The sequence below is a fragment of the Ctenocephalides felis genome, unplaced genomic scaffold (assembly GCF_003426905.1).
Source record: "Ctenocephalides felis isolate EL2017-DRISC unplaced genomic scaffold, ASM342690v1 CF-g0.4_SCAFFOLD_01492, whole genome shotgun sequence".
NCBI lineage: Eukaryota > Metazoa > Arthropoda > Insecta > Siphonaptera > Pulicidae > Ctenocephalides > Ctenocephalides felis.
Window position 1 is genome coordinate 48,148,994 of NW_020537646.1, and position 17,364 is coordinate 48,166,357.

The 17,364-nt window shown below is 31.2% G+C and overlaps 1 protein-coding gene across 1 annotated transcript in view; it reads right to left on the bottom strand.

Moving 5' to 3' along the window:
* Positions 1 to 17,364, bottom strand: part of LOC113370450 (high mobility group protein DSP1-like) — a 106,868-nt gene that overhangs the window by 54,833 nt on the left and 34,671 nt on the right. Inside the window, exon 2 of the mRNA XM_026611118.1 lies at positions 1,617 to 1,712. Within this exon, the coding sequence (XP_026466903.1) occupies positions 1,617 to 1,712 (96 nt within the window). The remainder of the gene's footprint in view (positions 1 to 1,616; positions 1,713 to 17,364) is intronic.

Genomic DNA, 17,364 nt, shown 5'->3' on the forward strand with positions numbered 1-17,364 from the left:
TGCTCAAAACAGGTGCAAAGCTGAAATTTGCCAGAAAAAGGAGATGCAGTATGTTTGGTAAGATTTTAAAGAAGTTGTTTATTTTTCAGCTTTCCCAGGAGAATATAACGGTTAATTCGGATGCATTATGTTATCAGCTAAAATGATATATTTCAATAGAAAAGGTCAGAATTAACCCAATCACAAGCAAGGTATAGTCCTGCATCAAGACGGCTTAAGACTTGCATATTTCTCCTTTCAAATCTCAGAATTGTTTTAGAACTTTTTAGTAGCTCAAACTCGTGTAGTCGCTATCTAAATCGCTGTAAATTGCCATTGATTTATTCTTCGTGGTCTTATAACATTTATAATTTTCTTTATGTATGATAGAACAATCCCCATGTTAATTACTTTCGAGCATAGTACTTCTTGATGTAAGATGCAATGGATATGATAAAGATTTGAACCGTTAACTTCATTAAGTTTCTGTTTAAGAAACGCTACGAATCCTTTGTTTTCCCTGTCATTGATATAATAAAATTATAAAAAATTGATATAACTAAGAATATAAAACACTTAAAAATATTACCAGGGAGAATAAATCAATGATTTACATGAATCTAATAATAATTAATAATAATGCAAATTTATTCTTATTACGTGCACCAATATATCGTACAAAACTATTAATGAAAAACACCATGTGTTCTAATGGACGCGTCGAAAGAGATCCGGATCAAGTGTTTCCAACTCCACCATAGACAAGAATTCAATATATTTTAGAAACCGCTACTTATGCCGTTGACAGTTGCGTTGGCGTATATTTGAAACGCATTATTAAGGAATATTCAGTAACTACTGATAAATAAGTATCTTATGAAGCTACAAAGGGAATTATATTATATTAAAAATCTTGGTACGGAACCCAATAAAATTTACACTTACAATTTAAATTATGAAAATCTCTATAAAATATCTGACAATTTGATGTGCATATGTCTAATGATCATGTTTGACCGCTAAAAGACGTTTTTTTAACTTCTTTTTATTGAGAGTCCATAATCGCTAGACCTGCCTCCCCAAAAATTTAATCAATTTTTTATCTTGTCAATACAGTCCGTTCTCTTAAAAACTGAGTTACCGTTTTTGGCACTTTTTGCTCCGTATCTTCGGCAAAAACTAATCAGCCCGTCTCCTTATCAATATGAATCGAATGTTTTTTGAATTATTCAAATCGGTTGATCCGTGTTCCCGAAATCGTCGACGAAAATTTGTATCTGCACACACGCACGCACACACACACACATACATCCATTTTTTCTAAGGTATACCAAAATGACGTAACCTTTGAAACGTAGAGATATATAAAACTCTTCATTTTCGATTTTTTGCGATTACTATACTTGCCCTACGGGAAGTTAATAAACTGTCTGCTATTTTCACTTCACCGAAAAGAAAAATCAGTTTTTTACAAAAAAAAAAAACAAATAGAAAAATTAATACTTTACAGCATATAACAAATGAGAATGAGAGGTCTTCACTCGACACGAGCTCGACCGAAAGTATGCGTTTGAGAATATAACAGGAAAATATAACACTATTATTATCAATATAAAGACATTAAAAAAAATACTTACTTGGTTATGTATTTGCAATTGTTGTTGTTGTTGTTGGATTTGTTTTTGTGGTTGAATCTGAGATTCTTGATTCGTTTGATGCTGCGACTGTTGATTCTGAAAAGATATTCGTTCCTATATAATAATTGCTAGTGGTTTGCCGACTTGAAAATTTTCTGATTCGGATGATTCGAATAAAAAAAATTGATTATGTTGATTGAAGCTTATATACGGGCAAAACGACTCAAACGGCGTATTTATTTAGTAAATATACTATAAAGTGAAAGTTCACCAAAAAAGTCGATAAAGTAAAGATTGTAAATGTAAATTATAATCAAATCAAATGTATCACAAAAATTATTAAAAAGAATTAAGTTTTGAAGACTTTTGAAATATATTTTGAAATCAATTCGCTACAAAATAACCAAAAACTTCTGCCTTACTAATTTAGAGCAATATTCCAAATTTTGAGTCAATTCAAAGCGTGCTTATATTATTTATCAGCAATGTACCGAATCTAAACGAAGCTGTAAAATCATTCGCTTGAGATGGCAAATCAATGCTACTAGTATTGATGGTTTATAGATGACGTACTCGCGTTTAAAGCCATATCGTAGCATAAAATATTCGGTCCACTGGTATATTATTTCATTGTTGGGAATTTGCCAATACTTTTGCATTAAACAACAAATTACCGTTGACTTGCTGCCTGTTCAATTTGTACTGTGTATAGTTTAGTACAGTACTGAATGTACTGTGTATAGTTTGCTATGAACAATAAATCAAAAAAAAAACTTTGTGGGGTGTGTGGCATCGTGCCTTGAGGCAAATTGCTGTAACTTCCCGTACCGTAATGAAATGTTCGAGGAATATTGAATGTTTTCATATAGATTATTATAAATATTGTAATATTGTCGAATATTTATAAGAATTATATAAACTGAATAGCAAAGTTGAAATTATTTGTTCAAAGTATATTAGAACTTTAGTCAGAATTAAAAATAAAATCTGAATTTTCGAAATACAAAAATAAAATTTTTTGTACACATCCATTTTTTCTGAGGTATACACACATCCATTTTTTCTGACAAGGTAACCATCAGGTTTACTCTTCTGGGATCTTAATAAAACTTCGCATGGTTATAGAGTTGATTGTCAAACCGAACACCTATAAATATTAGAGTCCTATGAGAAGCGGTTTAATTATAAAAATTAAATAAAAATTGATTAAAGTTGCGAAAAATGCGCTAAGTCCTATATCTATGCGCATTATCTAATAATGATCATTTTTGACCGTCAAATGCATTTTTGTTTCACTTTTTTCACTCGATATCCGAAACCGCTAGACCTGCAATCCTCAAAATTTAATCAGTTGTTCATTTTGTCAATACAAATAAAATGTTTTTTTTTAAATAATTGAAATCATTCTCTTATCGCTCCGTTCTCTTCAAAACTGAATTACTATTTTTGGCACTTTTTGCCCTGTATCTTCGAAACGGCTTTGCCAAAAACTAAACAGCACGTCTCCTTATCAATAGGAATCGAATGCTTTTTGGATCATTCAAATCGGTTGACACGTGTTCCCAAAATCGTCGACGGAAATTTGTATCTGAACACACACACACAAACTTCTATTGTTTCTAAGGTATGCCAAAATGTTCAGAAACCTCTCAAACGTAAAGATATATTAAAATTTTCATTGAAGATTTTTTTGCGATTACCATACGTTACCCTACGAGAAATTAATAATTAAGTATACATGAATACAGAGCGAATGATGACAATCCAAAGTCATAATCTTTAATAAATGTGCCAATATCTAGTGGCAACATATGAGATGGAAAATAAAGTGTCTCTGCCAATTTTAATTTTATGATACAGTATGTCATTACTAAAAGACGAATGAATCTGATCTGAAGATATTTTGATCCCAATTGCAATCTAGATGTAAGAGACCTTTCTTTATTATACCAAAATTATAATATAATTTAGTACACTAATAAAAGGTGAACCACTTGATTTTCCTTTTATAATTTAATGTTATTTGTCAAACTAATTACTCAATGTCTTTTTATTTTAGACAGATTGTAATTTATAAGAAAAAAAAAAGATGTAAGAGACCTAAGCCGAACAACAGCCTTTATACGGTAGAATCTAACAATACATATTATTATAAAATAACTCACTTTGAATCGCCGAATTATTAAATTTACTTACTTTACTCTACTTGCTCCAAAAAATTAGTCAATATTTCTAGAACATTGCTGTTGATATTTTGAAACATTCCATTCGATCGGGAATAAGTGTCATTATAAACCAGTTGCAGTTTAGATTTTTTAATTGTTTTATCGCGAAACAATAAGTATTTTTTAAAACAACAATTGATGTAAATGTAAAAAATCGACAATTCAAAGTGTATAGTTTTGGAATTATATTCCACATTGTCCGGCTGTTGTTCGGGTTAGGTCTTTTAAATCAAGATTGCAATGAAAATTAACATTTTTATTGACATTTTGGACCAAACCATCTTATACAGATTTATTCGTCATTTGGTAATGGCATATTGTATCATATAATGATACCAAAACGTATGAGGCAACGACAGTTCATCTTCCATCTCATATGTTGACTCTAGATATTGGCACATTTATCCAATATTATGATAAAAATTTATTAAATATTATATTTATTAAATATACTTTAGATTGTCATTATACGCCCTGAATTTATATATAGCTAAATATTTCGTTTATTCGATTCAAAAACACTCATATGTGACACTCTCACACTAGAAAAATGACATAGCTGGCGGGTGTTGCTCAAGAACTAAGGTAATTAGGGTAACACTCATATGCTGACATTATAGTTTTATACTTCAAAATCTTCATTAAACTTATACTATTCAAAAACAAACCAACAGACTCTTATTTTTTACTTATATTACACGTTTGATGGCGTATAAAGGCTGCATAATATGAAGAATATGAATTTCAAACGGCAATATCTCAGAAACGGTGAATCTAATGAAAAAATTAATAGTAACAATTTAATAAAGAATTTTAGAATTAATAAACCTATTTAACATATTTTTTAAAAATTTCTTATGGTTCTGGCGGAAAATGGCGAAAACTAGAATTTTGCACCTTTTACCTTGAATAAAAAAAAATCGCAGATGTCGGATCGATGGGGACTTTTGACATTTCATTTGTAATGGCCTATTTAACATCTGTACCAAATTTCAGCTCTATGCGAATTGTTCCTAACTGAAATCTTAATTTGACTGGGTTATAATACAAAACAATGAAATTATAAGTTCACCGTGTGGTTAATTAATTTAATGTTATGCAGTCCGAAAACGGACAATTGAAGGGCTGTCCGCCTGATAAAAATCCACCAACATGTTCTGAAATCGGGGTTTCGGTAGCAAATGCCACGAATACTTATTATGTCGATAATAAGACTAATATGGAGTTATCTAACGAACAATGAATTGAATCCAAAAATTATTGAAAATAATATTATGCAAAGTAATAGTGTTGCAAATGTGTCTGAAGATTCAATTTCGGACGCAATGGAAGACGATTGTCAAGAATGTCTAGAGACAACTAAAGCTATTCAAATGATTGACAATAATGAAAAAATAATACACAAAGGCAATAATAAAAAACAAAATAATGCAATTAGCTCAACAAATCTAGATAAAATGAGTGATGAATATAACTCAACACAAAGTGTTGAAATTTTGGAGCTGGAAGATTCTAACGCGAATAACATTCGAGGTAAAGACCTTGAGCTGCATGTTCCGATCCGATATGATAAACATGATACTGGGCCATTTTACATTTATGTGGAATCATTGAACAAAAATATTGGACGACTTCACCCGATGGCGCTAGGAAAACTGTTACACAGAGCCCAGTCATCGGCAACAACAAGGTCAAACTAGCTCTTAAGAACGGAAGGATACCAAACAGTCTCCTTAATGGCATTTTTTTTCTAATAATAATCTGAAAGCACATATTCCAAAATATTTATTAGTTAGAGAAGGCATTATATTCGACGTCGATATTAATCTTACTGAGAAAGAAATCTTTGAAGAAATAGAATCAGAAATTCCGATTCTAGAAGTTAAGTGTCGCAACGCATAAAGCTATCATTCAAAGGAACAGAACAAGGTAGCAATACATTCAGTGAAGTGCCGAGTTAGCCCATATATCAAAAAGGTCACACAATGCCATAAATATTGGCGCTTCGGCCATATTAGGGAGAAATGCCGTAACGACCAAAGATGCCCAAAATGTGCTGGATTGCATAGTAAACAGAGTGCTCAGAAGACGCTAATTATTTATGCTGCCTATGTGAAGAAAACCATGAAGCCAACAATAAAAATTGCTGTGTTTACCGAAGGTATAAAAATATTTATAAATTAATGGCGTTACAGAACCTATCATTCTATGAACATAAGAAAATTATTGATAATGACAAATACTCAAAGAAAATCAAAGCAAATCTCATAAAAATAAATTAAGATAAAGATTTCCCTCCGATGAATTTTGAAAAACTAATCCCTAGAACGACATCAGTTAATAATAAATTTAATTAAAATTAAACGGCTAATAAAAGCATCTATGGTCACAAAAAATACATATGGCAGGTCTTTCCGAAACCTGGCTAAAACGGGAGCATAATATTATTAAAGGATATCGATTGTTTAGATGATTGCTATGGTGGCGCCGCCATACCATTGCCATACCAGTTAAAGATAACATAATATGCGAAAAAATCAATCACTCTTTTCAGTGTCACGCTATTCAAATGTGTGCGGTGATTCTGAAACTAGAAAATCCTATATGCATCATTTCTATTTATTGTGCGCCAAACTCTATGGAACATTTTCAAATTATCAATGATATCATCAAAACTATATTCGTACCTGTTCTTATAACAGGAGATTTTAATTGCGAACACTTAGCATGGGGTAGTGAATACATTGATAGAGGAGGTGAGATAATATATAACACAATAGAAGATCTAAACCTGATTATTATAAACGATAGTAGACCTACTACTATCAGCACGCCGAGTAAAAGAGGGACACTTATAAATCTAACACTTTGTTCTAATTCTTTATCTGACAGGTTGCAGTGGGACTTATTTGCGGGTAGTTTAGGATCGGCTCACATACCGATTAACATTACCTTAAAGATGGAATTACCGGCTAAGGATTACTTTTATCCTTCCAGAAAATGGAATATTAAAGGTGCTAACTGGAGAAATTATGCATTGGAAATTGAGGACATATTAGAAACAGTAGGGATCCATGGGGACTATAAAACCAAATATGATGCCATTGTTGGAACTATAAATGAAGCTGCAGGGGAGCATCTCAAGGAATATAAAGGGATGGAATTTAAACAATTCAAACCAGCTATCTGGTGGGATAACGATTATGAAAACACAATTAGACTAAAGAAGAAAGCATATAGGAAGATGAGACAGGAGTTCAACTACAACAATTATATATAGAGTATCAAAAAATAAACGCTTCTACTAAAGATTTTCTGAAGTCTAAAAAGAAGATGAAATGGATGGATTTCACAAACTTGTTAGATAGCAACATTAATTCATCAAAGTTATGGAAAATAATTAAAATTTTCAACAACAAAAACAACCGAAATAATGTAAACCTGTACGACAATAGCACATTCTTTGAAGATATGTTGAATAACTTTGTTCCTGACTCAGTTCCTAATGAAATCAAATTAACGATCTCGAATTAACTGGAAAAAGTGTCTAATGAACTAACCGCACCTATAAGGATAGATGAATTAGAAATGATATTAAAAAATAAAAAAATAGTGTGCCTGGATTGGATAAGATTTCATACATAATGATAAAAAATAGTCCTATAAAATTGAAAAGTCTAATCATAGAGGTGTTTAATTCCATCTTAACCACTTGTTGGATTCCAGACGATTGGAAAAGAATTTTAATAATTCCAATATTAAACGCGAATAAGATCCTATGATTCTGAATAAAACTTTTGATAGAATCATTAAAATGAGATTAGATTGGTATATAGAAAACAAAACATTCCTCAATGCAAATCAAATAGGTTTTAGAAGAGGACAACGCACATGTGATCTCTTAAGCATTCTGTCTAACAATAACATATTTCTAATTCAAAGAATAGATACTTCCTTTTAGTTGCATAAAGCATATGACAATGTAGATCATGACATCTTAATTAACAAACTCAACAAGTTGGATATTCCCTTTAATATAATTAAGATAATAATGTTGCTATTAACCAATAGTGTGTTATATAATAAAAACAAAAACAAGCTTATAGGCCCAAGAATTGTTCTTGGCCCTTCCACGGACAGGTTTACCTCAAGGATCTATATTAGGTCCCATATTATTCAACATATATATATATATGGGACTTTTTTACTGAAACTCAAGATGATGTGAATAAACTGCAATATGCTGACGAGCTATTCTTATATATCTCTTGCAACACAATTGAACAATGCATCCATAAAATGAAGGAATCGATCTTTAGAATTACAGAATGGATGAAGTCCAACAATTTAAACCTTTCGTCAACCAAATCCAAAGGCATCTTGTTTACTGGACACAGGAAATTCCATCTTACTCAAGTAATAGACCTGGGAGATATCCTAAATAAGATGTATGATAATTTGAAAATCCTAGGAATAACATTTGATAAAAAATGACCTTCCAAACTCGTGTCAAAAATATAGTCAAAACATGCGAAAGAGAGAAAAATATAATTAGAAGATTAACTGGAACTAGCTGGGGTGCGCATCCAAGCTCTTGCCTAGCTATTTATAAATCAATAATTAGAACCAGTGGTGTTGTCGGTCGAGTCGGAACGCGCCTGAACGTCGTTCCGGCAAATTATTTTTGGGCCGGACGCCACTGATTAGAACTCATATTGATTACGGTTGTTTTATTTATGGAGGAATTTCTACGTATACACAAAAATTACTAGACAAGACACAACTCTCTGTTTTAAGACTATGCTTGGGTGCAATCAGATCTACCTCTAACACCTCAGTGTTGGCGGAGGCTGGTGAATTTCCTTTGCATATTAGAAATCAAACGTAAACCAATAGATTTTTAATCAAAAAGTTTAATTCGTATCTAGCAAGAATTAAATTGGAAAAGTTAGCAGCTTTACACTTTAGAGAAAATTATTGGAAGAACAGACTTACTCCTCCATTAATAAAGGGTTTCTACAAACTGAAACCGTTAGAAGACTGCAAAGTTACAAATAATAAGATTCCCTTTTATATGCTTGCTTGGAAACTGTCGCTGTCGAAGGAATTCATTATTTTGAATAATTTTCAATATATGACACAGTGTTCTAACGAAAGGATTACAAACTTAGAATTTGACTATTGGGTCGACACAAATTGGAAAGATTATACTATGATTTACACTGATGGCTCGAAGATAGAAAGTAAAGTAGGTTGTGCATACTATATACCAAGCTTAAAAAAAAACAAAGACAATTTAATTTACCAAATTTTGCCTCGATTTTTTCTGCAGATATCACAGGTATTAATGCTGCACTGGATCTAGTGAAACTAGAAAACATTCATAAAACTTTAATCCTAACTGGCAGTAAAGCAGCATTGCTGGCACTAAACAATCCTAACCTAAGCGACAACCCGTTAATTTATGACACTTTGGACAAAATAGAAAACATAATAACAAACAAAAACACTATCAATATAGTATGGATTAAAGAATATTGAAAGGATATTGAAATTTGTTCAATAAAATAGTATATTAGAAATATACACTACAATTTATTGGACAAATTTATTTTCAATAGCTTAATTTATTTTAATGCGAAGGGTTATCCAATATTTTAGTCATACCTGTAGATGTAGATGTATGAATAAATGATTCTTTGTTTATTCATGACTAAAACATCGATTTTCCAAATTTATCACACAAAAACTCGTCGTCTGACTTTGTGTTGAGTGTGGAACTGCAGTCTTTTAAACAGTATAACAAATTCAGAAAGAATTAATTTATAGTATCCGCGGTAAAGGTACAATATCACCTTGGATTTTTTCACCCAAAATAATTGCTTCAATAATGTTGACCAGAATTTTTATAATCTCGTACTATATATCAATTGGTTTCAGTAATAATAATATTTAAATTAATTTTTCTTAATAGTAATTCGATATACATTATTACTTATATTCTTATTTTAAGTGAATTGATTGGTCAAATCTTGTTCATATGTGCACTATTCTATCTACGATCAATGAAATTAGTGCAGTTAATGGAGAGGGAAAAGGGTGTAACCTGTGAACTTTTTTACTGTGCTCAAATTTGCGTGATATTTTGGAATCTCTTGAACCAAGTTTAGATAAAATACGATTAAATGTAATTTTGGTGGAAATGGAATAAAACTATTTGATTTAAATGAAAAAAAAAACAGACCCCTAACAGTACCCATTTTAAAACTTATTTTGAGCACTATAAAACCCCATGGAATATATAAAATGTAACACTATATAATATGTAAAATGTACAATATATAATATATAAAATGTAGCAGAATGAGGAAACTGGAAAGAAATTAAAAACACAATACACGCATGTATGATGAGGAAGAAAACGAAGAGAAAAGGGAAAAGACTGGGATATATGAGATGGTGGGATAGAATGCGGTAGAAAAAAGAGATGGGTGAAAGCTTTATTTAAAAAATGAACGTTGACGATAGAAAAGTATCTGACAGCAAGAAAAGAATTCAAGGCACTCTGAAAAGGAAAAGAAAAAAGCAAAGCAGACGAAGTAATAGAGGAAATAAAACAAGCTAAAACAGAAAAGAAAATTTGGGCATTGGAAGGAAAATAAGGGTACACCTAAGGGAGAGAATTACGACAAGATAATGGAAAGAGCACTTTATGAGCCTGCAAAAAGGGCAGGAAATCCGTTTAGCAGAGAAATGGAAGGATCAAACTGTGGAGCAAGTAGAAGAAGAAGAACTTACTGACGCGGATATTAGACAACACATAAAAAAGTTAAAGCTGCGGGGATTGATGGAATTCCAAATGAAGCGTGGATATTTATGACGGGTCGAACAGAGCGGCAAATATGTGAGCTGGTTAAAAAGGTCTGGAATGGCGAGAGAATACCAGAGGATTGGAAAGAAGCGTTGATAATGCCACTTAATAAAAAAGGAGATAGAGAGCAGATCAGTAATTACCGAGGAATGAGTCTATTGTCTACTGGGTACAAAATTTGCGCCTCAATATTAAACGAAAGAATAGCTAAAGATTTTGAGGATAAAAAGAGTTTACCGGATACGCAAGCAGGTTTCAGGAAGCACGATCGATAACATCTACATTCTAAATCATGTGGTAGAGAAGGAATTGAGTAGAGAGAAAGGAAAGCTTTTCTCGTTTTTCGTAGATCGGTTTAAATTATGGGGTGCTATAGAAAAGGCAAGAATTAAAAAGAGCCTAATAGAAAGAACAAAGAAAATACACAGTGATACGAGAAACAGAGTAAAAATAGGAAACTAAACAACAGAAGGAGGAGTCCGTCAAGGATGCCCATTAAGTCCAACACTTTTTACGATCTCAATAGAGGATTTGGAGGAGGTGCTAAGAAAAGGGCAAACGGGAGGCGTGGTAGTTGGAAACTTTCGAGTCTAGCGTACGCGAACGATCTGGCAATTTTGGCAACAAACGAAAAAGACCTACAGGAAACGATGAAGCGGCTAGAGCGGTACTTGGAAAAACGGAAATTGGTGTTGAATGAGGAAAAGTCGAAAGTTATGCGTTTTAAAAAAAGGGGGTCAGGAAGAAAAATACAAACTGGCTATGAAAAGGGGTCAAGATAGAAGAAGTTAAAGAGTTTACGTATCTGAGGTACCGTTTAACAAAAAGTGGAAAGATAAAAGAGCATATCAAAAATCTGACAAGAAAAGCAAACACAGTAATGAGAAGTACGTGGAGTATCGGTGAAGTTATTCCACAATAACATCAGCGGAAGAATAAAGATGTTTGACAGTTTAGTAGTCGGAGTGTTGGTTTACGGCGCAGAGATTTTGGGGTTGGAGAGAGATCACAGAGCTCGAAAAAGTACAGAAGAAATACTTGGAATGGATACTTGGTCTGAAGTCCTGTACTCCAGACTATGTACTCTATGAAGAAGTAAAACGAGACAAACTACATCTGAGATTGGCTAAGAGAGCGATTAATCATGAAGAGAAACATTTAAAAACAGGAGAGAATGCCATAGTGAAAGAGTGTATTAGCGAAAGAAGAAGAGGCAAAGTGGATGAAGATAGGTTGGATGAAAGGAGAATAAACAAATGTAGATTTTGCCAGGAGGGCATAGTTCAGCTGAGTACAACCGGAGCGAATGTTGGAGAGGTATTGCGGGAGAGAGAAAGCGGGGTACAAAAACAAGAGCAATGGAACAAACTGGAAAGATTCAGATACAATAGAAAGTATAGAGCAATAATGTGAACTTCCGCAGTATCTAAGAGGCTGGAGCAATGGTTGCGATCTGAGAGTATTTGTGCGGTATAGATGTGCCACCATGGAGAAAAATGAGTAACACTGGCTGAGCCCTGAAGAACGAAGGTGTGAGCTGTGCGGGAAGAAGGAGGACAAGGTTGAGCATTGGAAAGAAAGATGCGCCATGCTAGAGAGAACAAGCATTTCAATAGAGGACGTCCTCTGGGGCAAAAATGACAAGAAAAGTTTAGGCTGGTTAAAAACAATCGACCGCATGAAGAACGCAAAGGAAAAAGAGCTACTTGGTCAATCAGTCTAGAACGCTAAAGTTATTAGATCCCATATTAGGTTTTTCTTTTTATTTTTATTTGTATATAAAGTAGGTTTAAGGTATTATTGTGGCTTAAGATATTGATGTATTTCTAGGCCGTTAGGCTGAAATATAAATAATAAAAAATAAAAAAAATATAAAATGTAACACCTCGCCGCAAGACGACTTCAAATACAACAGTTAAATTTCGAACGAAATGAAAAACGACTTTGCTTTTTCATATCTATCTTAACATTGTTCTTAGGACACACGAAACACCGTTTATTAAAATTTTAATTGATATAATTTTGTTCATTATATGATTTTTGTTAAAATGTATATTTTTGGAGATATTTGCAAAAAACGATGAAAAACGGTAAAAAAGCGAATTTTCAGTAGCCAGTAACTTGAAAAGTATTTGCTTACGTACTTACACTACGTACACTAGATTTTGTATTTACTTTCTTTTTGCGAATTGTGGCTGAAAACCTTAACACTATATGTTTTAAAGTCGAAATAAACAATTTCAAGATATTATAATATATATATATATATATATATATATATATATATATATATATACAAGACAAGATAATGAAGAAGACCTGAGAAAGATGGGCGAAGGAAGGGCTCAACTGAGAATAAAGAAAAGGAAACTGGATCGGACCCATTCTGCAAAAAGAGTGCCTTCTGCACTCGCCGAGGATAAATAAGTTTAAAAAATATAAAATGTCTCGATGAAAAGAGTTCTTTTCTTAAAACCTTTTCATTTATTTTATTTTAATTTAAAATTTATTTTAATTTAATAGTTTTTAAAATTCGTGCTTTGAAACTTGTATAGTAATTGGTGCAATATATTTGCCGTGTTTTTTGTTTTTCCTTCAAATTATTTGTATGCACTGAAGATGGGTCAAATCAGGACCCGAAACGTTTGACAATAAAATATTTTACTTCAATAAAATAGTTTTAATTAATGGATGGACGCCCAAGAACAACTTTATTATAATATTTCACCATCTGAAAAAAACCTTTCAATTTATTTATATATATATATATATATATATATATATATAATATATATATATATATATATATTATATATATTAGGGTTTGTCGGTTTTCAAAAACCGGTTTTAAAAACCGGTTTTTTGGCAAAAATTATGAAATTCGAAAACCGGTTTTTCATTGAAAAAAAACGGTTTTCACTGTATATATGAAAAATGACAAATATAGCCAAATATAAAAGATAAATGAAAGATTTTTGATTCTTGAAATCATATTGGTTCAATAGCATTTGATATCTTATCAGTCTGCAATGGTTTCCAGAAAGGTTTTATATATATTAATTTAGATTTTTATACCAGTGTATAAACTAATTTAAATCAGGGTGACTTCTTCTTTAAGAAGTAACTTCCTCTACTCAAACTTATAAAAAGAGTTTTAAACCCTAGAGGCCACAAATTAAAGAACAAAAACTTAGAATTATTATATCAGGCTTCAAAAACAATTAAGCATAATTTGGTCGCAAGTATGAGAGTATTTTTTATTTCAGAAAATTTTGTTAGAAACAATAAAGATCATGTCTAAGTAGCAATTCAATAGACGTTCTCAGTTTTTTGAAATCATATTTTATTAAACAAAAAAACAATTAGAAAGTTTAAAATCAATTAATTAAAGGGTATGGGCGCATTGCCATACAGAATCGGCCCCACCCTGGTATTTAAATAATTTATACGCCATTTTATAGGTCTAAATGGTTAAAACAGATATACCAATTTTCAACTTTGTACCTCATCTTATGGCCGAGATATCATTGAAAATATGCCAAAGTGGCCCCTTCTTTCAAACTCACGTTTTGGCGTAACCGTAAAAGATATCGAAAAAATTTTTACGTGATTCTACTCACATTGACTCAGACCACATCACGTAGAACAATCGATTCCAAAAAATCGTTTACTATTAGCTGAAAAAGACAAAATAATTTTTCAATTGATTATTTCGGGTAGTGCATTTATTTGGACCACTTTCTAATTAGCGTTATTCGAAAGCCCATTGTTTTTTCTTTGAGTACTGCAAATATTGTTCAAATCAATTTAGTGGAACACATTGGAAAATTGAAAAAACCAGAGCCAGTACACCCGCGCGTAACGCAAATAGTACCCTGCAATTGCATAGAGTTCGTTCGGACGCAAAGCAGAGCGCGATGCGCCGAAACGATTCTTAAGAAATTCTGAATGCGAAAATATTTATTTTATAGTTATATGATATGTATACATATAAATTAATGATATAATGAAACATTGTAGTTTCAACAAACCCAACAAACTTTTTTTTTAATGATAGTTGTAACAAGCCCTTATTGTGACCATTCTTTATCAGTACTACAATTTCACAGTCAGTTTTACTATATTAATTAAATCACTAAAACTAGTGATGTATCGTGCCTTAAGGCAAATTACTGGAACTTCCCGTACTGTAATGAAATAAGAATATTGAATGCTTTCAAATATATTATTATAAATACTGTAACTTTTATTATTCGAATTTATAGACAAAATAAAAGTGCTTATAAATTGAACGATGGCGTTTAAATATATTAGCCTGAAAAGTGAATGAACAAAACTTTATGAAGCGGAGTCAGAATGAAGGATATTATCTAAGAAATGCATAAACTGAATGGCAAAATTAAAATTATTTATTTGACTCGAATTATATCGATAATAATTTTTGAGAATTAAAAAAAATGTTTTTTTTTGAAAAACAATCTTGTCGCCCAAAAAAGCAAAAGATTTTTTGAATCATTTAAATCGAATTTCTCGTTCTCTTAAAAACTCGGTTTCCATCTTTGCTCCGTATCTCCGACTTGTATTTGTTAAAAACTAATCAGTACGTCTCCCCATCAGTAGGAATCGAACGTTCATGACATCATTCATACACAAAATATAACACAAATACACAGACACATATCAATTTTTTCTATTGTATTCAAAAATGATCAAAAACCTTCGGAACGTGAAGATGTGCAAAAATTTTCGATTTCGATTTTTGAACGATTACAATAACTTACTGTACGGAAAGTTAAAAATATATACTGAAATTAAATGCATTTAAATTGTCACTATATTATAAGTAGATGCAAATTAGCTAATACAAAATTAGTTTAAAAAAACACAATCTTTCGCATAAACCACCCAAAAGATACAAATATTATATAAATAATATAATTTTCGAAATAAATTAATTAATATATTTTATGTTATAAAAATAATGATTATTAGAATACTTTCAGTAATAATTTTTGTAAATTACTGAAGTACTATATAAAAAACTTCTACAAATTTTTTTTTTTGATTAATTTTTCATAGCAAACTATACAAAGTACATTCAGCTATATATTTTTTTAGAGGTATATATTTACATCAAATGACTGTGAAATTGTAGTACTGATAAAGAATGGTCACAATAAGGGCTTGTTACAACTATCATTAAAAAAAAAGTTTGTTGGGTTTGTTGAAACTACAATGTTTCATTATATCATTAATTTATATGTATACATATCATATAACTATAAAATAAATATTTTCGCATTCAGAATTTCTTAAGAATCGTTTCGGCGCATCGCGCTCTGCTTTGCGTCCGAACGAACTCTATGCAATTGCAGGGTACTATTTGCGTTACGCGCGGGTGTACTGGCTCTGGTTTTTTCAATTTTCCAATGTGTTCCACTAAATTGATTTGAACAATATTTGCAGTACTCAAAGAAAAAACAATGGGCTTTCGAATAACGCTAATTAGAAAGTGGTCCAAATAAATGCACTACCCGAAATAATCAATTGAAAAATTATTTTGTCTTTTTCAGCTAATAGTAAACGATTTTTTGGAATCGATTGTTCTACGTGATGTGGTCTGAGTCAATGTGAGTAGAATCACGTAAAAATTTTTTCGATATCTTTTACGGTTACGCCAAAACGTGAGTTTGAAAGAAGGGGCCACTTTGGCATATTTTCAATGATATCTCGGCCATAAGATGAGGTACAAAGTTGAAAATTGGTATATCTGTTTTAATCATTTAGACCTATAAAATGGCGTATAAATTATTTAAATACCAGGGTGGGGCCGATTCTGTATGGCAATGCGCCCATACCCTTTGCTCGAAACAGACAATACCCGAGTTTAACTTAATTATTTTTAAAACTAAAATTGATATTAACAATTATGTATCAATGATGCATTTTTTTATTTAAAAATATATCATTTTTATTTATTCGAAAACTTTCCTTTCACTATCATAAAAATATTTTCATTTTTATATGTGAAAATGATGCATGAATAACGAATAATTATTTTCAAAGTTATTTAATCAAGATAAACTATTATTATTTAGTTCTACCAATTATAATCAAAATAATTTTGTTTACTATCTATAAAATTAAACAATAAATACATTTTGACAAATACTGCTCTAAATTACGCTAATTTTGCGAATAAATTACATAATATTCGAGCAAAAATTTATTTTCTATATAAAATTTGAAAACCGGTTAAAATCGTTTTTTTAGTAAAATTAAAATTCGAAAACCGGTTTTCTGAAATGTCGGTTTTTGTATAAACCCTAATATATATATATATATATATATATATATATATATATATATATATATGTAGAGGTTCCTTATTCGCGAGGGATACGTTCCCTAAAAATTCCGTGAATAAAGAATCCGCAAATACAGGATGGCATTTTATATGGTATTGTAGGGGATACTTTCCAAGGTGACACAAAGAAAAATAAATATTGTTGAGAATTATTATATGTGCAATATTCTAAGTATAACAGATGCCATATTAAAATTAGTAATATAGTTTAGTATCAAATCTAACATTAATATAAAACTTTATATTATTTACAATAATATATTAAAACTAGAGGTGTATGTTTTC